The 23245-nt window shown below is 44.1% G+C and overlaps 1 protein-coding gene across 1 annotated transcript in view; it reads left to right on the forward strand.

The window, feature by feature from the left end:
* JAKMIP2 (janus kinase and microtubule interacting protein 2) overlaps window positions 1-19349 on the forward strand; it is a 47137-nt gene extending 27788 nt beyond the window's left edge. The window contains exons 9-22 of the mRNA XM_064671631.1: window positions 1596-1715; window positions 2190-2318; window positions 3297-3380; window positions 3681-3743; window positions 3912-4010; window positions 5058-5156; window positions 5465-5518; window positions 6264-6329; window positions 7155-7223; window positions 7786-7863; window positions 8478-8681; window positions 9158-9223; window positions 9822-9894; window positions 15240-19349. Coding sequence (XP_064527701.1) covers window positions 1596-1715; window positions 2190-2318; window positions 3297-3380; window positions 3681-3743; window positions 3912-4010; window positions 5058-5156; window positions 5465-5518; window positions 6264-6329; window positions 7155-7223; window positions 7786-7863; window positions 8478-8681; window positions 9158-9223; window positions 9822-9872 — 1182 coding nt within the window. The 3' untranslated portion in view covers window positions 9873-9894; window positions 15240-19349. The remainder of the gene's footprint in view (window positions 1-1595; window positions 1716-2189; window positions 2319-3296; window positions 3381-3680; window positions 3744-3911; window positions 4011-5057; window positions 5157-5464; window positions 5519-6263; window positions 6330-7154; window positions 7224-7785; window positions 7864-8477; window positions 8682-9157; window positions 9224-9821; window positions 9895-15239) is intronic.
* Window positions 19350-23245: the final 3896 nt, after the last annotated feature.

Below are 23245 nucleotides of genomic sequence, written 5' to 3' on the forward strand. Positions count from 1 at the left end.
TAAACACCTTAGTTACTTTGGGAGAGCTTTTTAAATCCACTCTGAAATTCGTTTAAGGGTGTGCAGCTATTTTACTTTCAGCAAAATGGGGCTTCCCCCTCCCCCTGAAATAGCAATAATCGTTCTTCCATCTGGTTTCTATAAATATTGGTCTCAAGGTCTGTTAGTCTGAGAGTTATTTACATTTCAAGAGACCTTCCCACTGTTTTCTGTGATCTATTTTTCACAGCACATATGGGCTAAAGCAAAATCCTTGTGCATCTCTACTCTTCACGTAGAAGTTCCTGCCTGAGAAATTGAGTGTGGTTCTCTCCTGCTCGGTTCCACAGGCCTTTGTATCAGCCTGAATTGGGTTAAATCCAAAACTGGAATAATTTACAACAATTTTAGAGCTGAGTAGTCAGTAGTGGTTCAAATAGCTCCTTTATCAGCTAGATGTGAAGAATGACTTTGCAACACTCATGTCCCACCTCCAAACAGCAAAAATACTGGTTGCTTGCTTGCTCTTGGTCCTCCAAGGACATCCCTTAGTGCATCAGCATGTTCTGTGAAAGTAATGCAACACTGTGCTACACACAGGGAGTTTCAGACCAGTAAATCCTAGAGGTGTCATCACATTGTTTCTATATGGATTGTGAAGCAGTACACAGTAGACACAAGTGGGAGACAAGGACTGAGAAGTGTTTTCATCAGTAAACTTTATTTCTAAACCAGAGAGCATAACATCAGAGAATATGGCAATTATCTTCCCCTGACAACACACTGAACAAAAATTATAATATATGCAAAAGGTAATTGGCATCTTTGGTACATGTTTTTTGTGTGATTCAAATTCCAGGTTTAGAAGGTTTTAACCTGTCAGCAAAAGTGAAAAATGTTACAAAGCAGAAGTGCATCTTAATTGCTCATAGATCAGTTTGTCTGCAGAATTATTCAAAAGCCAAGTATTTAAATGCTCAAATCTGTACCCTGAAACCAAGCCTGCAGGGTCAAACATCTGTGCCTTCACAGGACACATCTGACCATTTTCATTTGATTTAATTCAGCTGCTGAGATTGGCGATAGTGAAGTGTCAGACATACAACCCAACTGTGCAGTGTGAGCAATCTCTTGCAACATGTGCTGGTTACTGCAGTCCTGGAAAGATGTGATAAAAGTTCTTTCGTGCTAGTTTTGTATGAGCACAGCTTTCACTCACTTAGTCCGACAGCAATATCAACAAGAGAAGCACCGAGACATTAACAGTATCAGCAGTGTCCATGAGAGGAGACATTCTGCACACATTTCCAGCTCTCTGTGGTGTTACCTGTCTGCATGTTGATAGGTGTCTTCTGAAGAGCTTTGTGGTTAACAAAACAATTCTCAGACAGATTCTCAGTTCAGGAAGGTTAATCAGCAAACTTATTCTCCACCAGCACAAGATCTAATCTTCAGTGTGGTTTGAGTTTGTTTGGATTTGGTAATTGCAGGGGAAGCCCATTGCTCGTTTTTCATACCTTGTCTTTTAAGTAACTAGCAACTCTCCCCTGCCCCCCTCCACAACTCAAGCTACGAGTTTCCAAGAAGGTTCAGAAATCATGTTTTTCCTTCTATAGAGACATGTGGTGGATACATTTTTTGGGTATGATGATGATTCCATGGACTCTGAAACATCCTCTGTGGCCTCATATAGAACAGACAGGACACCAGCAACCCCAGATGATGATCTGGATGAGGTAAGATCTGGATGAGGTAAGCAAATACAGGTTTTCATACTATGACTTCCAAAAAAAGTGGTCAGGCTCTAAAGAACACTTCAGTTTTTATAGTGCATATTGAGTGATAAGTATTTCATTAAGTTTGACCTTTATTTTGGTTACTCATATACTGAAATGCTGAGAGTTTCTTCCACAACCTAGTCCATAGAGTCTACAGCTATGACTACATTGCAATTTGAGGTTGTTTTTTTATCTATTCCCCCTTCAAGGAAACAAACCTATCCCATTTCTTTCAGCTTAAAGACCTATAAATGCTATATAAAATCCCCATTCTTATTATTTCATATCACAGCAAGCTCATTGTGATTCAAAAAGCTTTTTGAATCAAGACTTGTAAACCAACTACTGTGCTTAACAAATCACACTTGCATTCTTTGCTCTGGCAGTGCTTTGCTGTCCCAGTGCTCAGACGTGTCCCTTCCTATTCTTCAGGGTTTAGCAGCGGAAGAGTCAGAGCTGCGGTTTCGGCAGCTGACAAAGGAGTACCAGGCCCTGCAGAGAGCATATGCACTGCTGCAGGAGCAGACAGGAGGGGTCATAGATGCTGAAAGAGAAGCCAAGGTCAGTATTTGTTTGGGGGTACCAGCATTTCATTGCTCTCAGGATATGCAAACCCCTCAAAGGGACATACAGGGGAATGGAGGACATACAACGTCCCTGACACTGAGAGATATCTCTTCACTCGTTTGCTGAGGGCATTTTTAAAGAGAGTGACTTTTAATCACTCAGTTCACAAGAGGCTGTCCTCCACCTGAACCTGAAAACTCTGCAGTTAGGCAGGTCTGCCAAAGCAGACAACTCTGCAGCCTGGCACAGAATCACAAGGTTTTCTCATCTTTTGCCTGCATATGATAGGGTTGCATTTTAAAGGTAAATGAAGACTTGTGGGTTTTCACAAAAGCACACATTGCACCTACTTTAGGAAGACCTGAATGTTTCTAGCAGAGAAATGCAAATTGAATTCAAATATTCAGGTGATGCAGACTACAGTAAACCTTCCAAGGCTAAAAATGTTGTGCCTTTAATAAAATTATAGAATCATTCAGGCTGGAAGGGACCTCAGGCAGTCTCCAGCCCAAATTCCTGCTCAGAGTAGTCAGCTGTGAGATCATACTGGTTTGTTGAGTCAGCTCTTGAAGACCCCCTCAGCAGTAGTAACTGCTTCTTCCCACTACCTTTTGCCACTGTCATCTTCTACTAAGCACCTTTATTTTTAAATTCAGGGACTGCCCTTTACCAGGGTCTTTGAGCAGAGCACCTCAAGTACCTGAACTTGTGTTTTGCTGCTCTGCTGCCAATTCATGGTAATAACAGGCTTGGGTGGGGAGCTGGGGCTGATCCACCACTGTGTTCCCTTGTGTCATCTGTGTGCCAGTCTGAGGGCTGGCACAAAACATCACTGAGTCCGAATCTTTCTAATGGTTTCTCACTCAGTGGAACTGACAGCATGAACCCAGGCTCTGCTGGTTTTGGTTTCCTTTTACTACCAGTCACAGTGCTGGTTTTGTTACTGTTTAATGCTGTGCCTGACTTCAACAGGCTCAGGAGCAGCTCCAAGCTGAAGTCCAGAGGTATAGAGCCAAAATAGAAGATCTGGAGAAAACTTTGGCACAGAAAGGACAGGTAAGTAATTATTGTGTATTTTTTTTCCCCTGTTTTGTATCTTACCCGCTCTGCTTACAAAATACCTGGCACAGTTTCAGTATAATGTTCCATGAGATGCAGTGTTGCTGGTCAGTAAACAGGCAGGTCTGGCAAGGTCATAAGTCTTGCTACAGCTTGGTAGACTAATATGTTGATCTGTAAGTGACAGTTTGTTCCTGTAGGATTTTAAAGCCTGAATATTGTGGCTCCAGTTGTCAATAAATGTGCCCAGCCTCGTGGAATTTGATTACTGTGTAACAGTACTGCTTCATCCAACAGGACTCACACTGGGTGGAAGACAAGCAGCTTTTCATTAAGAGGAACCAAGAACTTTTAGACAAGGTATGTTCCCAAGTTTTGCATGTTCACTCTGGAGGGTTATCTGGATCCTGTGAACCATCTCTGGGGTTTTGATTTTGCACAGCCTGTGCTACCTCAGCTACTACTCACCAAATGTTTAATGTTTCTTGTAACAGTCACACAGATCCTGATTTTACATATTTCTGTTAGATAGAGAAACTGGAAGCAGAAAACAACCGTCTGCAACAGGAGCTGCAGGATGCCCGAGACCAGAACGAGCTGCTGGAGTTCCGCAACCTTGAGCTGGAGGTGATGGGTGGGCTCCTTGCAGGAGAGCTGGTAGAAAATTAGAGTGCACTTGCACTGGACACCCACTTTAATCAAGGGTTTAAACAAGTGATGTGGTGATAAAACAGTAACAGATCAGGCCCAGCACTGTTAATTGTGAGCTGAAGTATGGATGGGCCAGACCTCAAGCTCCCTCTTCACAGACTGCCCCTAGTTAGAGATTCTTGTCATGCCAGCCAACCAAAACTTCACCTGCCCTAATATCCACTGTAAACTGGTTTATTTTTCAGTTGTTCATTTCAGTTGCTGCCCAAGGCCAAATACATTTGCCCCACAGAGCCCTTCCTGGGTCTCGTAAATCAGTGCTGTGTGAGTCTCTCCCCTTATTTATAGAAGTGACCCACAGTTCTACAGCTGTGTTTCCATGTGACAGGGAGCTGGACTGATCAAGTGAATTAAACGTTCATAAACTAAAAATGTATTTGAAAGTGAAGTTTTGTCTTCACTTCTGTGCTTGCCTGAATACCTGAAAGGAATAAGAAATAACATCATCAAATTTTTATTTTTGTCTTCGATCCTTTAAAACTGGACAAATATTTGTAAATTTTAAGCAACAAAGATGTAGAAATATCTAAGTTGATCAACTTTTTTGATCATATTGTTTTCCACAGATGCTAGAAAGTACAGGGTACCAGGATAGCAAATGTGTAATCTGAGTGTCCTAATGGTGTAAAGTCAAACACCTGCTTCTAAAGGGAGTGTTTACAACAACACATAGTTCTTCAAAACTTCAGAAATCGAATCACTTGAGCTAGGTGACAGCCTTTCCACAGACAATTTGCAAATTGACATAATTCAACAAATAATCTCCTGTAAAACAATTAGCTTGGGTTTAGGATCCTGCCCCTCTTGGCACACTTTTTCAGACTAGGTCTAAATGTTTCTTCCTTCGACTTGTAAAATGAAGAGCTTGGCTTTGTGAAACATGATGTAAACAGCAGCTGTAGCATTTTCTGTGTGCAGTTATTTTAACATCTTCTTCTGGCACGTTTGCCAATTTGTTTGCAGGAAAGAGAGAGACGGTCCCCACCATTTAATCTCCAGATCCACCCATTCTCAGATGGTGTGAGTGCTCTACAGATCTACTGCATGAAGGAAGGGGTTAAGGTAGGTCAGTTTTATAAGTGCTTCTCCCTGCAGGGGTGGTGGGTGCTGCCCTTACTAATAATGCCACTAAATTTCAGGCGTTTAAACTCAGTCTAATGTAAGAGTGTGGTGACTGACACAGTTCAGTTAGACTCTAAATTCTCACCATAATGATAAAATCTGGTTCAAAGGCAACCAAAATCAATGTGTGATGCATTTCCACAGGATAAAACAAAATGGCTGATTTCCACGTGGTTCATAGGAGGGGTGGATATTGCAACCATGATGAAAGGTGCATGCCATGCCTTTTCCTTATTCTCTCGTTGCAGGATGTCAGCATCCCAGACCTCATAAAGCAGTTAGACATCCTGGGTGATAATGGGGTAAGTTGAAATGGGAGGTATTTTCCCTTTACAAGCTGCATTTTGTACAGTACAGTAAGTGATATCTGTAATTATGTCTGTTTTGTAAGATGCTTTTTAAATTATGCATCTTTTACGTCTGGTTTAGCAGACTGGGAAGAATGTCCAGAGGCCACTGATATTTGGAACTGGGCCTGACTGTGCTCCATTCACTCAGGAAAGCACATGAATTAGTTTGACAGTCTGAGTCAACCACTCTTCCTCAGGACTGAGATTCCTCCAAACAGTTTCATAAATAGGCAATAATTATCAAATTCCCTGTGGCTTTCTAAGAGGGCACTGCTGCCCACATAAAAGAGATCATCCTGTATCTCTGACCAACATTAGATATGTTTTAAGAGAGTGTACAAGATAAAAAAAACCCAAAGCATCATGATTGTCTATTCATGTGCTGGTGTAAATCAGCATTATTTTTACAAAAGCTTTAATAATGGAAACTCACCTTTGTAAAACTAGCATGAAGAGAAACAAATGGGTCTAATTTTAGTTTACATTTCTCATAAGATGCAATTTAATGAAGACATACAGTTAGTCCATATCATATGGAAGGGCAGAAGCAGTGGGCTCTGAATGTTTCAATGGGAATAGGATATTCAGCACTTCAGGGATCCTCTGAAAACTGTACACCTCGTCTGTAGGCTGGATTGTCCTTATTCATGCAGGAAACTGCTGCCAATTTTCTCCTTTCCTCACTCTCTTTTCACAGAATTTAAGAAATGAAGAACAAGTGGCTATAATTCAGGCTTCCACCGTATTGTCCTTGGCAGAAAAGGTATATTGTGTGCTTGCTTTTCTCAGGTGTTATCTAAAGCCTCATCTAACACATTTTATGCCCTGTTGTTGTCAATATTGTCGAACTTTCTAGCACTGAAAGTGATTCCCCAAATAAATTGTGCCAGCAGAGTCCCAAACACCTTGCTAAACCAGCAAAAATATCAAACTCAGCTGGCTCAAGCTGTGGAGACAACTGCAAATACAAAAAGAATATAAAACGAAACTTGAAATGGAAAACTGAATGAAAAACCATCAGACATTTAAGCCATAAGTAGATATAGTTTGAGATTTCTAGGCCTGAGGTTTCTAAAGCTTCTGAAGGGATCTGTGCCCAAAATTTCACTGACAGTATGTGTTTTAAATTCCGTGTTTTGGAAATGAAAAAGAAAGTGGGGTTAAAAGTTGGTTAAAATTGCTTTCTGAGGTTCAAGTGCAAAACAGTTTTGTCAACATGAGAGCTTCGAAGGACTCTACTGAACAATTCCACTTCTGCAAGCAGAATTGCCATCTGGCCAGCTAAGCTATTTTTGAGAAGCTACAGCCTCATTGTGGGCCTTTATCCATGGGATGAAATGGGCTCCCTGCCCATCCAAGGACGTGTCCATCTTCCAGTGACACGGCAGTGGTGACCCTCCTGCTGCTTCCCTGCCAAGTGCTGCCTGCAGACATCCTGGCCGCCTCTGTCACAGGAGGAGAACAGCCCCAGGATGAGCCCAGAACTAAATAGGTTACTAAAAACAGACTAACAAGAAGCTGTAGATATCCCACTGCTCGTGTGCCTAGAAAACACAGCAGGGTACAGCTCTCATTGTCTTCCCTCCAGTGGATCCAGCAGATTGAGGGAGCTGAAGCTGCTCTGCATCAGAAAATGATGGAACTGGAAAGTGATATGGTAAGAAAACTCTTCTTATTACACATTCTGGGGACACTGAATGTGTCACACTTAGTTGATGTGCCAAAAGAGAAGTAGGAGAGTCTATTGGCAAATGCACTATACAGCCTTTCTCTGATTGTTGGTGAATCCATGAAATTGTTCCTAGTCTGGTTCACATGCAACAGCAGAATAACAGAAACAGAAATAGTGAAAGTTTGAAAGCTTTCTCTCTCTTTCCATGAGGATGACTGTTTATTAATAAGTACAGAGGGCTCAAAGGTTGCTCAATAATTTTCAGAGATGTAAGTGCCTGCACTCTTTGTCTCATAAGATTCATAGTCTAAACATCAGCTGTTGTATTGCATTTTATTCAGAACCAGTGAGAAACTGATGAATTATGTAATGAAAGCAAGCAGTGTTATGTTAAAGTTACTACCTTATTAATAACTCTGCAGAGAGTCAGTTGAGAACCAGTCTCCTCATCCTGCTGAATCAGGTATCTGTAGATGATTTCATAAAACTTCCCGAAGTATTTGGAGTAACTAATTCATTTTTCTGTCCAAATGATCCTTCATTGTAGGACCAATTTTGCAAAATAAAAGGTTATTTGGAGGAAGAATTAGACTACAGGAAACAAGCTCTTGACCAAGCATACATGGTATGTACAAAGGAAATTGTGCAGCACATACTGGACAGCCCTGCAATAGGACATAGACTCTTGTTGAATCAGGAAGAGAGGGGTTTGCTTTTTTCTTAGCATTGGGGGTTTTTTTAATTTTGATTTTTTTCTCATTCTTTGATGTCCTACCATGCAATCTGCATGGCTTCAACACAACATCTTGCCTTTTCATGTCATAAAAAGGCAACATTTCCTGAAATCTGGAACAGTTAAAAGCAGATATTGCTCATTAATGTCAGCTTGTCCAAGTGGAGTTTTTTAGCACAATGGCTTGAACTTTTAGAATTAGTGAAATATTTTACACTTAAAATAGGTATGAAAATTCTATCAAACTCCATCTCTGTTAAGTGCATTAAAAAAAAGTAAGAGTACAGGATTTCAGTGAAAATTAGTATTAAAATATTTTAAAAATAAAAGTTCATATCCTTTTTCCAGAACATGGAATCGTTTTCCGAGTTCTGTTTTTCACATTTTTGCACAACTGAGCACAGGGACCACCTCTCATGCAGAGAATCTGCCACCAACCCCCCAGTTCCCAATGTGCTTTAAACCATGTTTCATCTCTAACTGGCTTTTGGTATTGCATCAACCAGAGGATCCAGGAGCTTGAGGCCACCTTGTACAATGCTTTGCAGCAAGAAACGGTGATAAAGTTTGGGGAACTACTCACTGAAAAACAGCAGGAAGAGCTGAGGACAGCAGTAGAAAAGCTAAGGCGTCAGATGCTGAGGAAGAGCAGAGAATATGATTGCCAGATTCTTCAGGAGAGGATGGAGCTGCTCCAGCAGGCTCATCAGGTAAGAAAAGAACTACACACATGTATCTACTCAGCCTTGCTGTACAGGAACACAATCTGAGGTCAAATTTAGGCAAGCTCCAGGCCATGAGGGAGCCTGGCATCTAGCTTCTAGAATTGTTTCATGCTTTGTGTCTTTTCTGTGCATGCAAAGAGTATAACCATGATCTTACACTTTCCATCTATTTAACAAAGGATTAATAAAAAAACATAATGTGAAGCAAAGCCACCATTGATATTAATTTCCAGCATTTGAGAATCCAGTTACATGTGTGTAGGATCATATTTTGAGCAGTTGAACATGTGGTAAAGCTGTGGTTTGGCAGGGTGGGGGGATGGAGTCACAGTATGACACAACATTATCCCTGCCACAGAAATGGATTTCTAGGCTTTCTGCACTTGGAACATTAAGTTACTAGTTCAGTGGAACAGATTTACTGAGAAATTAAGGTAGATGCTTTCTTTTCTGACTTCCAGAGGATCCGAGATTTGGAAGATAAAACTGACATCCAAAAGAGACAAATTAAGGATCTGGAGGAGAAGGTTGGTTTTCTTATGCTTCTGAAGCAAGCTGATCAACTGTGGTTTGAAAGTAGGGACCCAGGGCTCTTGAACTGCACGACCTTTCTGTTCCACTCAATCAGCTGCACCCACTGATTTACTGTCCTTTCTTTTCAGTTTGTGTCAGTTGATACAAACTTTAATATTACAATACTACATTACATTATTTAAATGTGTTAAATTGTTAATCAGTTTAATCTTTGATAAATATTTTGTGTGTGTGTGTGTATGTGCATGTATACATAGATATATTCCCAGGCCATTTCCAGCATGGCTTGCAGCCACTGTTTTTTAATGCACTTAAAAATACTCTCCATGCTATTTTTGGTATCCAGCTTTGTGACTTAAGTCAACCCTTGGGAGTTCATAGTAACGGTTACACCTCAGGCTTTCAATATTGTGCCAGTTGTAATCCATCACCAGAATTAGTGGGATCTGTTTTCTAAGCCTGGGAGGTGGTATGGTACTTACAGAAGTAACTAGGGAAATACAGTGGTTTTGGAATGCCTAATTACTCTGATTGTTCTGCTGAGTGCAAAAATAATTCTGATGTTTACACAATCTTCTTTTTCTTCTGCAGTTTCTATTTCTATTCTTGTTCTTCTCTCTTGCCTTTATTCTTTGGCCTTGATGTCAATGTGCCTCTTGGAAAGGTAAGACTGTTTTATTTATTTCCCCAAAGCTAGCACTTCTTGCAGAGAGCTGAGGATCACATCCTTGTGTGTTCTGGTGGATGTTTGGAGCCAGCGAATTCAGCAGGTTGTTGTCAATTTGTAATAGTTCACAACAGGGGGTTGTCCTGCTGCTGAGTTACTGGTGATACTGTGCTACTCAGGATTGTAAAAATAAAAGCTAACAAGAATTTCACAATATCACACAGCCAAGAGAACTGCACGTGAAATTCAATGTTGATGTTTGCAAAGGGATGCAGATGGAAAACAGTTATAATAATCTCAACCATATACACACTGTGATGGGCTCTGAAGTGACACTCAGGAAATAAGTCAGGAGGTTGTAACAGGTAGAGAGCTCCGTGTCCAGCAGTAGGAAGGATGCAAAGGAAGGCAAGGAAGAATGATGAGCTGCTGAGAGACAGGAAGGGGGAGACAGAGAGATGGAAGGATTTTTCTGGCTCAGGAAGTCACACTGTTAAAAGGTGGTATTGGAGAGGTTTAGAAAATTTGTCATAGGATGGATGGATGGATAGCTTGCTATCATTCACTGTCTCCTCAAATACAAGCAATCATCATGTGATAAGCTTAAAGGAAACGAAAATTGATAGTTAAGGATACAGGGTTGTAAAGAAGGCTTTGTCACAGCATGTTTTGCAGCTGAAAGTTCAGAGTTCAAAAAGCAGTGTGAAGATGGGGAAATAAATCAGAGAACTGTAATGGTCCCATTTTTCCATCTGTGGCTAGCCACTTCCAGAACCGGGATGCTGGGACAGGACAATCTTTCTTTGATCCAGGATAACAGAAGTAGAACACAGCCTAGAAAATGTTATGTTAAAGTCTCAAGAACCTGTAATGGTGGAGCAGAATTTTCTGATTTGGGGGCAGACCCATACCATTGAATTTCTCACTGTATCTCTTGGCTCTGGCTTCAGCTATGTCAGTGAATAAATTCCTCTGGTCTGCACTTAAGGCAAGCCAAGAATACAGTTGTGTGAAAGATGTTCTTCCATGTCCTTCCACCGTTTGTACCAGCTCAGCCTTTGTTTCCAGGTGCAGTTCAAGGTATTGATTACAATTAAGTGCCTTGGGTCCAGGTCCATGGGTTTTCCTTTTCCCTTTAAGGAAAAGCCCCTACTTTGTGCTTCGTTCCAGCTAGATCAAGGGTTTCAGTTCTGTGCAGATGCAGACACAGCTCTCAGAGTTATCCACATCAAATGCAATCTGCTGCCTCCTTGTCCAGCCAGACCTCAAAATGAATGTTTCCATGGGCTGAGGCACCAATATATGTGTAGGTTGGGCTGGATGGGGAACGAGCCGTAGAAAGGAATCAGAGGAATGGACAGATCAGTGATCGCAGCTCCTGTAAACAACAGCCAATATCATTATTGAGCTGCTGCTATTTAAAACATGCTGCCTCGATCCAGTGATCATTAAACAGATTAAGTTCTGACTGCATACTTAGTAATGTTCTTGCTGCAGGGTTTCTGGGAACCGTGACACAGCACAGCAGCTGTGAGATGTTTTGAGTGGCTGTGACTGGTGGAAGTGTGACTTTACAATTTCTCACTGTGGGGAAAAAAAGTCAGAAAGTCTTCTGAAACAGCCAATTTAGGGACAGGGTAATATTAAAAAGCCAAAATTTTCACTGTATGCAGTAGCAGCAAATAGTTTTACGTGACTGTGTCTTCTGCTGTACAGCAGGATCAGGAGTCCAGAACAAGCAGTCAACCTAGGGGGGGATTCCAAATAAAAAAATTCTTGGATTTAAGATGCACCTTGAAAACTCACAGGAGCTGACAGTGACATTTGCAAGAACCTGTCTGCCTGAGTTTTTTCCATTTGCCTGTAGTGTCATCCTTTTTCAGTTCCTGTGACAGCTACAACAATGTCCTTGTGCAGCATACGAGAAAAACTTGGGTAATGGGAGGTTCAGAGTTTGCTGTATATACATTTTGTACCTACATTTTCCACCTGTATGGGTTTGGAATGGGTTCTCTAGTGACTATTTGCCTCTTCTGGTACAGCTACAGAATTGGTAAGAAGCTTATACATCCTAGTTTTACCAATACTGGTATTGGTTGTGGTGGAGTAAGAGTTCTTCAAAAGTAAGAAACCAGGGAGTACCTCAAAGGACAACAACTGCTCAGTTTAGGTCACCTTGATTAAAAATGCATTCATGACATTCAACTACTGAACAGTTTTTCCTAATCCTGTCTCTTTTAAGATGAAGCATGCAGTGAAGCCTTTGCAGTAGAGCATACATCCTGAGAAATAACAATTAAAATTTTCATTAGTATTAGAACTCATCAGGAAATGTTGTCTTCCTGATTTTTAAATGGCTATTAGTTTTGAAAATAACTTTTTTTTCTGAAGCTTAAAAAAACCATCAGTGGTAGATACAGCTGACAAAAATATTCACAAAAATACTTAAAAATCTTTCCACTAGAATATTTTTCATTAGAAAAGAAAAATATGATTCACATGAAAAATTTAATTCTACTGTAATTTAGAATACAAAATCCCTAGTCCTGGGAAAAAATGCCAGTGTGTACTTCCTGGGACTGTCTGCATGGTTTGGTATGCCAGCACAGAGGAGAAAGGAAGGCATGCTGAGAATTACAGACCCTCTAGACAAGAAAATTGGCTTTTCAGGAACTGCAATTATATAGCAGTATCTTTTGAAATAGGCATTTCTCAAAACAGAAAAGAAAATCCCCTATTATTCTGACATTGGAATTCCAGTAATGCTGATTAATCTTTTGTCTTGGAGCCTATGAAAATATCTCTAGTGCCTTGTAACATTTCAGTGTCTGCATGCAAAGAAAAAATGTGTTTGAGCAGCCTCACAATGAGCTCTGCAATGTACTTGAAGGCAGACTGCATTCTTCTTTGCAGAGCAGCCATTCCTTCCCTCTTCTCAAAGCAGGAAGGGGGGAACCAAGAATAGAAAAGGAGAAGAATCAAGACCATCTAAAATAGACCACCACCTCCACATTTGCTAACACTTATGTCCTTTTGGCCTAATTTGAGGGGAGGTATTGGTGGTTAGAAAAGCTGATGGGGTGTTTAAGGTCAGAACTCCACATTTCTCCTAAAATTCTAGGAGATTTGCTGTTATTCACTTGCAGTCATTCTGCCTGCAGGGGCTGCTGGGTCCTGTCCAGCTCTCGCTCTCCACTGAGCTGATCCACCTCGCTGGCACGTTCCTTGAGCAGGGCTAGTAATGAAAGGCAACATAAGCCTTTCTCTGCTGTCTTTAGGGCTGACAGGACTGTCCCAGCTGCAGCACTGACTGCTGTCATTGCAGGGGGTTTACATGGATCCCATGGGGATGTGTCAAGACTTCACTTCCCTCCCTGCACCACACCCTGCCCCCCAGCCCAGTCTCCTTCAGTGGGTTTTCCACTTGTTTTATGCAGCATCTAAGGTTTAGCAGGTGTAAATCCCTTTGGTGTCACTTTGGTGAGCCCAGGAAGGCTACTCTGACTACAGTGCCAAGATGAGTTTCACTCCTGGAATTCACTGCTGCTCCGTAGTGGCTGGTCCCAGGGGCACATGGGGGTCCAGTTCCCCACAGAGAGGACAAGAAGCATCAGCGAGAGCTGAAATGTGGTTTACAGCCCCAGGGAGCCTGCTGTTGGGTTGTGCTACTCCTAGGACCGCTCAGGAGATGAAGGATTCTTTTGCACATTTGGCTTTATGAATGCCAGGTAGGAATCAAGAAGATGGGTTAGGGTGAGCTGAGTGACCGGGGCAGGAGCCGTGACAGCGGTGGAGATACAGTGACTTAGAGAACAGGACATTGGCAATGAAAGTGGAAAAATCTTATGGGTGAGGTGTGTGTGTGGGATACATAAACTCAATGCTTTTCCAGAGGATCTGCACTGCTGTGAACTCCCTTGAACTGTAAGAGCTGCAGCAGGCCCAGCATCACAGCACGCATGATACCTGTAGAGTGTTTTACCAAGGCCAGGCACTCCACAGGTGCAAAGCATCAAGTCTTGTAGCAGTTCCTCAAAAACAAGGCAATGGTAAGCTCCTCGTCCCCTGCCTTCACCCCTCCGTTTTCCTCCACGGGATTCTTTCCCCTCACTACCTGAGGGAAAATCTCCAGACAGAAGCAATTTGGGAATGGAGTTGGCGAGATTGAGAGGGATTTTAACAACATCATATTTTCTGAGGCTGGAATACATGGAATCAGAGAGAATAACTAACATGGATTTGTGTTTCCCACTCACGTTAAAAACCACCTGCCTACCCAGGTGACAAACTCAGCAAAGGTGAGAATGGCAGGGGGAATGTGCCATCACCATTTCTTCTTATTACAACTACTGAGGTATATTTCTTTGTTTCCACTGGATGCAAGTGAACTGTGTTACCCTTATCATAAGGGACTTCAAACAAACAAACAAACAAAACCCTCAACTCCTCCTTGAAATGCACCTAGGGAGCCACTTGGTGGTGAAAGGTCTTTGGTTTTGTTCATGCCCTGGTGCAGTTTATTCTTTATGGACCTTTTCACCAGGTGAGAGAAAACCACAGTGCAGTCACAGATTGTACTTTCTGGTTTCTTTCTTGCCCAGAGTGAACACAGCACTCACTGCTGAACTGAGATAACAAGGGACAAGCATGGAGGAAACCATGTGCAGCAGTATATTGTATGCAGACCAGAAGCTCTCTAATTCCTGTTTACGTGGGATTTTCCTACCTGCATTCTCTCTGTGTTTGTGAACTTACACATTCACTTATTTGTGATCACATAAGGAAGTGTGGTCTGTGTGGATTTTGCACCCAGTGAATTTTACTATGTAGGCTTGAATGCTGAGAGAACAAAGACAAAATGGTGCTCTTTTTTCCCTAGATGCAAACCTGAGAACTAAAGTTCTTTTCCATAGGGAAGGCTTCCTCGGGACAGCAGCATTCTGTGTTTGCCTCAGTGCTGCATTAGCCAAAATTCTGGGCTTGCCCTGACACCATGAGGGTATTGCCTGCTGCCATGTCTCCTGTCAGGGGTGAATTTTGGGCAGCTTTGGTTCAAGAGTCATTGAAACTTGTGCATAATTATTCATCTGAAGATGCCTATGGGGACTTTTCTGGACCAGAGGGCTGGGCTTTGAGGGGTTTAAATGGACAGGCTTAGCAAAATGCCTGGAATTTTCACAAATGCTTTTCATACAGACAAACAAAACCAGTTTAACACTGGTAGCTAGAAGATCAGACCTTTTCAGCTTCCTGATTGATAGATTGCATCTTGGCAGCTGGGATAGGTAGGTAGAGGAACTTACCACTTACCTGATACAGATTTTTTTTTTTTTTATTTTTAGAGTGCCCGACTACCCAGATAAGTCCTTATAAAGGCAAATGCTTCCATCCCCCGATGAAGAGAATATTGTTTACACCTATTTTAAAAAGTATAAAAATGAACAACCTGTAGCCGAGACTGCAACCACCTTGTATTTTAAAGCCATCACTCAAAATTTGTTACCTGACAGTTCCTGTCTAAAGCTATGACATATGCTGCATCTAATGAAATTCTATATGTTGAAATTATGAAAGGGGAAGAAAAATAAACTGTGAAACTACATCACCCGGGAAGAACTTAAAGGGAAGGAACCACTTTCAGCTGATCAAGTCAGTGTGTCTTGGGCATGGAACCAAAGTTACAACAGAAAAATCTATCCCTGCTGTGCAGGGCAATCATTTAAATGTCACCCTGTCATCCCACAAATGGATCAAAAGTGAACAGGACAGAGCAGGAGAAACTCGAGCCGTGGGGAGATGCCGACAACCAAGCGCTCGGCTTGAACTGTGCGGCTTTCTCGCTGCAGGGACTCCTGCTCTCCCTCTTTGGTTTTAACCTCAGGAACAAATGACAGCTGCAATGTGGGAGGAAGAAAGGAAAATGAACCGGTCTGGGTTATTGCAGGATGGGCAGGACAGGTCACCACGTTTTGTGCTTGAGGTCGTAACACAGCACCACCCACCTTGGCCAAGGAAGGGGAGAAGAGGGTGTGTGGTGTAAGGAGGGTTCCCGACAGAGTTGAAGCCTTATCTCTCTTCACTGTCCCTCCATGAAGAACAGCCTGTCTATTATCAGATACTTTTCATACTCTTTAAAGACTGCCGTTGAGATAATAATGACTATACTTGGTTTTACTATTGAATAACCACTGAGGATCACTGGATTGGACCTACAGAGTAGCTTTTGAGAAAGAAAACAAATGTTGGAGGATGGGGGGGGTGGGGGAAGCCCATTTGACATGATCCACAAAGCATCAGCTTCCAACTGTTTTGTCCTGGCTTGGAACAAATGTTTTGGTTCAGCTTGTCTGCTGACTTTGTTAGCTGGCTTCCTGATTAATGACACATAAACTAAAAATGGGGAAAAGCTGTGTGAACACAGCCTCATTACAAGTAAGAGGTATTGCTAGTCTGTTTAGATTTTTCCACTGTTAAGAGTAACTAAAAGCAGTTTGCATTTCAAAGCATTGCTTACCTCTCTAATCACAAAGCCTGGAACCTGGCCCTGGTGCCTCCCTGAGGGTCACAGGTCCACGCCCCCAGTACTCTATAAAAACGACCCTGAGAAGCATCACCCTGCAGCAAACCCTGCGAGGGTCCTGTGCCGCGGGGAGCAGCACAGCCAGCTACTCCTCGGCTTTCATTTTCCTGGGAATGGAGTCATGCCTGGGCAGACTTCGGGGTTCCTGTGGCAAGGCTGTGTCTTCCACGATGGAGCCTTAATTTTAACTGGGAGAAGTGGATGTCTGTACTACAAACTAGAAAATTAAGGGCCAGAATACAGCCTGTGCATTACCTACACCTTCAAAACAGGGCTCACATGTACCAACATCTTACGCACACAGACGGCTCATCAAAAAGTGCTTTTCAAAGAGCTTCTCCTTTGTTTGCCTGTTTACTTTTACATATGAAGCTTCTGAGGCACAAAGCAGTGAAGTCACTTGCCACAGCAGCTTGTCAGGTGAAAAGCAGTTCTGTGGCCTTAGCAGGGAGGAAGTTCTCTAGTATCAAGGGTGCCAGCCCCTCACAGATATCTTTTTTTCTTGGCCAGAATAGCTTTTAATCAGTAATGTCCATTCACCCAACTGCATAGCAATGCTGGGCTCAGTTTCTCCACAGACTCCTTACATCCTCATTTCTTGAATGCCAGGATATTGTGATAAGCCTTTCATCAAAGGTTAGAAGCTATTAGCAAGTGATTTTTTTCTCCCTGCTCCTTAAAATTGGTTTAAGTTATAGAATGACCACATCTTGAAGCACTCTGGTTCAGCCGAGGGGTTCACTGAGTTCTGCACTGAGTTCTGCTGTATGTTTGTTGGTTCATTGTTTTAAAAGACAGGCTTGTAGGCATATATGTTACACGACTGCAGGTACGTTGCATGCTCTTTGTTCAAATTCCTTTTCCTCAGCAGAAGACTCTGTGGATCAGGTTGACCCAAATGTACACGTGCTTTCCATGAGCCAGCAGTTCAGTCCTGAAGTTCTGGAGTCGGGGGAAGCCTTGTCCCACCCCTGTGACAGCTGGAGATCACTAGCAGCTTTACAACAGCTTGATAGCTACAAAAAAGGGGGGGGGAGTGTCTCACTGGCTATTCGTTCTTCCCCCCTCACTCTTTTCTCCCCTCTTGCAGCACCACTTAATTTCACACCATTAGGCTGCTTTCCTCAGCATTAGGGCTGGCAGTTAAAGCACTGAGCTCTTCTTGCAGAAGAATAAGCAGCACCTGGTTTCAATGACAGTGCAATAACTTCCACCACTGGTTTGGCTAAAGAAAAAAAAAAAGGGACTAGAAACATTTATTTCAGGCAATCATAGGGAAGGTTTATGGCACAGATAGAAAAAACTGACTGATCTTGTGGCAGGCTTCACCATTTAGACTCTCTGAGCCTTGTTGTCTTATTTAATTTCTCTTTTTTACCCAATTTGCCCTCCCTTACTCCTGTGTGTATACATATGCCTGCAGGTGCTCCATTCCCAAGGGCTCAGGGTGGGGTGGTGGTCTGGCCACAGCAGACCTGGGTCTGCAAACCTTTCAGAGATTGCTGTTCCCTCCATGGAGCTGAACCGCCGCTGCTTTACTCCCCTTGCAGCGTAACACATGCCATGCCTAAAACACACTTGCTGATATGAGTTCATACAAACGTCCTGCTATCAGCTAGATCTAAATGAGTTTGATGTTTGTGTATATATATATACATGTATCTATATATAGTGTATATGTACATATATATACATATATATGCATATACCTATCTATTCCCTGTTGTATATAGAAATCGTTGCTATAGCTGATGAAAGTATACTTCAATCTAGGTATGGGGAACTGAATCTAGACTTGTTTAGCTGCCCCAACTGGTACACTCCTCCAGTTTTAGTTTCACATCTCATGGGCAACTAGTTTTTTGATCCTTTTTCTGGACCCTTCTCTGTCCTGGGACTGTTAATCCTGGGTTTTCTGCTGTTCCTGATGTTCATCGAATCAAAGGATTGAGAATCCCCCCTCAGATTAGTCACTGCAGCCAACCTCCCCTCCCCAAAACCAACCAGCAAAATAAAAATCAATTTACTGCAGCCTTTGAGGACAGCAAATACAGCCCTGGATCCCTCCCATCCATCCCTGTTCAGGAGTACCAGCACTCCAGGCTCTGTCCTGCTGAGGCAGGAGGTGAGCCACAGAAGGTAGTGCACATCAGCTTGACCACAATTTGACTTGCTGCTTTTTCTCCACTGACCAAGTTGGGAGATTTTGAAGACAGTTTCAATTTAAGCTCTTCAGATGAGGGCCTGGTTAGGCGAGATGAATTTAGGCAGTTGGGGTTGCAGAAGTAAATGGCTCTTCTTGCAGTGCTGTCAGCCTGGCTCACAGCTCCATCCTCTCTTACTGATGTGCCTGGGGGGTCATGGAGATTTTTTTGTAGGTGTTCTTCATCTTCCAACCCCCTGCCCTCATCTCAGTGGGAAACATCCTCTGAACCCCACTGCTTTCCGTTCCGTGGCATCCCAAGAGGACTGCCCAGGCCAGGGTCTCCTGACTGGGGCAGGGCTCAGACAACAGACACACAGCTGCTGGTGATCCAAAGGGTTTTCTCTTCCTCTGCCCTCCCTCACATCAGCACCTCTGTGGTTTTATATATACTTTTTTGTTCCCAGTTTTTTTGGTGTCTATTCCAGAACAAAATTGTAAATGACTTGGCAGAATGACCCTTTGATAAACACTGGATATGTATCTGTACTATATGTATTAACGTGTAGGAGAGAATCCTTATTGTATGTAAAGTTTTATGAATGGTTATTTTTTAATTTATGTATTTAATATAGGATTCAATGACCTCTGGTGTTTTAGTTTGTACAAAAAATAAAACAGCAGCATTTTTAAAAAAATAATAAAAAAAAATCACTTTACATTCACGGAGATACTCGGCATCTGTCTGGAATCTGTTCAGACGAATCACTGTACAGCTGAGCTGGGGGGGCACAGGCTGGGGCTCGGCTGGGGCGGGGGCTGTGACACGGCATGGGGTGGGATGGGGCGGTACTTTGGGATGGGGGTTCATCGGAGAGGGGGTTCATCGGGATGGGGGTACATCGGGGTAGGGGTTCATTGGATTGGGGTGTACAGCGGGATGGGGGTACTTGGGGATGGGGATACATCGGTTAAAGGGTTAGCGAGGTCCCGGGGGGATCAGTGGGAAAGCGGGGCGCAGGTAGCGGTCCCGGCAGGGGCCACGGGCGGATTTATTGCTTTTTGCCGGGCCTGAGCAGAAACCAAAACACAACGGAAAGCTGCTGCCTCCCTTTACTGGAGCTCGGGGAGCGGTTCGGGGGGCTGAGCGGGGTCGGGGGTCCTTCGAGTCTCTTGTCCCAGTTTGTAAAAGAAGCCGCCGGTTGCGGGGCGGGGCCGGGGGGCGGGGGCGGGGCGTGCTGGGGGCGGGGCCGGGCGGGGGGCGGGGCCGCCGAACCGCTCTCCCCGCGCGCCGCCAGGGGGCAGCACCGGGACAGCGCGAGCGGCAACGGCGGCTCGGGGAGGGCTCGATGTCCTGGGAGTGACCAGTGAGTGACCTGGGGGTGACCAGTGACCCTGGGAGTGGCCAATGAGTGACCTGGGGGTGGCCACTGACCCTGGGAGTGACCACTAACCCTGGGAGTGGCCAATGAGTGACCTGGGGGTGGCCACTGACCCTGGGAGTGACCAATGAGTGACCTGGGGGTGACCAATGAGTGACCTGGGAGTGACCACTGACCCTGGGAGTGACCAATGAGTGATCTGGGAGTGACCACTAACCCTGGGAGTGGCCAATGAGTGACCTGGGGGTGACCAGTGACCCTGGGAGTGACCACTGACCCTGGGAGTGGCCAATGAGTGACCTGGGGGTGGCCACTGACCCTGGGAGTGACCACTGACCCTGGGAGTGACCAATGAGTGACCTGGGAGTGACCAATGAGTGACCTGGGGGTGACCAATGAGTGACCTGGGAGTGGCCAATGAGTGACCTGGGAGTGACCACTGACCCTGGGAGTGGCCAGTGAGTGACCTGGAAGTGGCCAGTGACCCTGAGAGTGACCACTGACCCTGGGAGTGACCAATGAGTGACCTGGGAGTGACCAGTGACCTGGGAGTGACCAGTGAATGACCTGGGAGTGACCACTGATCTGAGAGTGACCACGGACCTGGGAGAGACCAGTGAGTGACCAATGACCTTTGAGTGACCAGTGAGTGACCAATGAATGACCTGGGAGTGACCAATGACCTGAGAGACCACTGACCTGGGAGTCACCAGTGACCTGGGAGTGGCCAATGAATGACCAGTGACCTGTGAGTGACCAGTGAGTGACCAGTGACCTGAGCGACCAATGACCCATGAGAGACCAATGAGTGACCAATGACCTGGGAGAGACCAGTAACCTGTGAGTGACCAATAACCCTAGGAGTGCCCAATGACTGCAGGAGTGACCTATAACCCCTGAGAGTGACTAATAACCCCTGAGAGTGACCAAAGACCCCAGGAGTGACTTGTAACCCCCGGGACTGACCAATAAACCCTGGGACTGACCAGTAACCCCAGGAGTGACCAATAACCTCTGGTTCCCAAGAACTGCAGCTTATTATATCTTTAAAGTGTTCTTAGAAGACTGAAACACATAAATGGGTCCAAACCACAGAAACTTGGATCTAGATTTATTTCTCTGCTATTACAGAGTTCAAACATGTTCATCTCCATCTCCCTTGCACAATAATCTTCAAATAATGAATGATGCAAAGAACTTGAGCCAAGCAGTCTTATTTTCTTTGACAGTAAAAAAATGTAAGGGCCATTTAATATTAAAATGCACTAATTCAAAGATGATAGATATGCAGTGTAAAATAGATGTGCACTACAGGGGCCATGGGATAAGCTCAGCTCAGAAGGACTTTGTGGATCTTCCCTGGATGAGGCTGTGGGGTGCAGCTCCTGTGCCCCTACAAACATCTCTTCTGCAACAGTTGCTCATTGACCAGACCAGGAGACATTCAGACTTTTAAAAACCTGTAATAAAATTAGAAATGTGTTTCAGGCAAGGTGCTGAAAATGGGACTCAGATCGGTAGGGGTGTAGAAAAGCTCTTGGATTAGCTTCCAGCCTGAATAACTGCTCCTGTACCAGGAGTACTCTGCTGATGGAATGAAGAGACAGTGCAAGGAAACCGCATCCTGCACGGATACAGCTCAGAATGGTAAGTCTAGGTGTCAACATCTGTCATGTCTGACTCCTGTGTATACATGGAAGCATGGCCACCCAAGGGATCATTTTTATAAGTGATAATAAAAAGAACTTTAATAAAAAGAACTCTAATAAAAAAAAACTCTGTGGGAGCCTTTGGGTCCAGAATGCTCTGGGTGTTCCTCTGGGACAGCTGCAAGGTGTCTTCAGCTACAATACAATAAAAGCCTGGGACAATGCCAGGGAGCCCCAGACTGTCCTGGCACAAGCCATGGGCAAGCCCTGTGTGAGCCTGTCCCTGTCCCACGACAGCAGGTCAGCCTGCCCCAGGCAGGGTGTACGGTGGCAGGATGAGCCCCAGGCTGCAGCTGTGTGGGCCACCCTTGAGACATCTCCAGTTTGTGCAGTGGTTTATCACTGAACAGGCTTTGGAGAGTGAAGGACTGAGCCCTGTCCCTGACTGTGCCTCTGCCAGGGCAGGCACGGCCAGCGCCAATGGCTTGTGTGAAGGGAAGTCTGGCAGCGTGTTAGAAGGTCTCTGGGTTGTCTCTGCAGCCTGTTTGGAAGGCAAAAGTTTTCCATTGTTTGAGAGATTGTCTAAACATAGTAAAAACCCTAATAACTGGCAGTGTGCCATATGCTTTGTGTTGAGGGGGGCTGAGTCTCTGAAGATGGCAGAAATATACATTCCAAAGTCCCATTCCTGCCTGGGACAGAGGTGCATCCCACAGTTTGTGCCACACTGACAAGAGGCCATTGTGCAATGTCTGCTCCAGTGCCTGGACAGCAAGAGACAACCATGAACAAGCTGCTTTGCACAACAAAGAAAATCCTGTGAAAACCATTTTAGAAGCCTGAAACAGGACTGAGACTTGAGATATAATGATTTCAGTGTGTACAACAGATGGAGACTTTAGAGCATGGAGCCACTAATCTATGGATTACAGACTCCCTAATTATAGACTAACACTTACCATTTATGAGAGAGAGGCACTTCCACTGAGGGAGGGATCTTGCAGGTCAGTGCTCAACAATTGAATGCCATGTTAGGGATAACTAGGGAAGGAACACAGACTGGAAAATTTCACTGTACCAACTTCTTGCTCATTTGTATATTGGAATATCTTGCATTTAGTTCTGGTCTACTGCAGATCTTGAAACTGGGACATGTCTGGGGGCCTGGCATGTGCACTCAAAGGCAAGACCCCAGAGACACAGAGCAGGACCCCAGATATATGGATCAGGACCCCAGACACATGGAGCAGGGCCCCAGCTGCACAGAGCAGGCTCCTCCACACCAGGCACTCCCTTGAGGACAGACCAGCTGTCAGTCAGTCACGTTTCTCAACACAAAGAGGGGAACCTCTATAAACCAGTCACAGATCTTCAGCACCTCCAAATGTGAACCTCAGCATTGTCCATAATGCTAATCCCAGCCTGGTCCCATCTTACTGAGTCCTGGCCTTGGAGCAGATGGAAACACATTATTCCTGCTCCTTTGTGCCTACTTCTGTCCCAGTCAGTTGTATAACAAACCATACACTGAGATTTACAGAGCCCACAAAACTGGACCCTGGTGCTACCTCTAGCACTGGGATCTGTTCTCTGA

The sequence above is a fragment of the Pseudopipra pipra genome, chromosome 15 (genome assembly GCF_036250125.1).
Source record: "Pseudopipra pipra isolate bDixPip1 chromosome 15, bDixPip1.hap1, whole genome shotgun sequence".
Classification (NCBI taxonomy): Eukaryota; Metazoa; Chordata; class Aves; order Passeriformes; family Pipridae; genus Pseudopipra; species Pseudopipra pipra.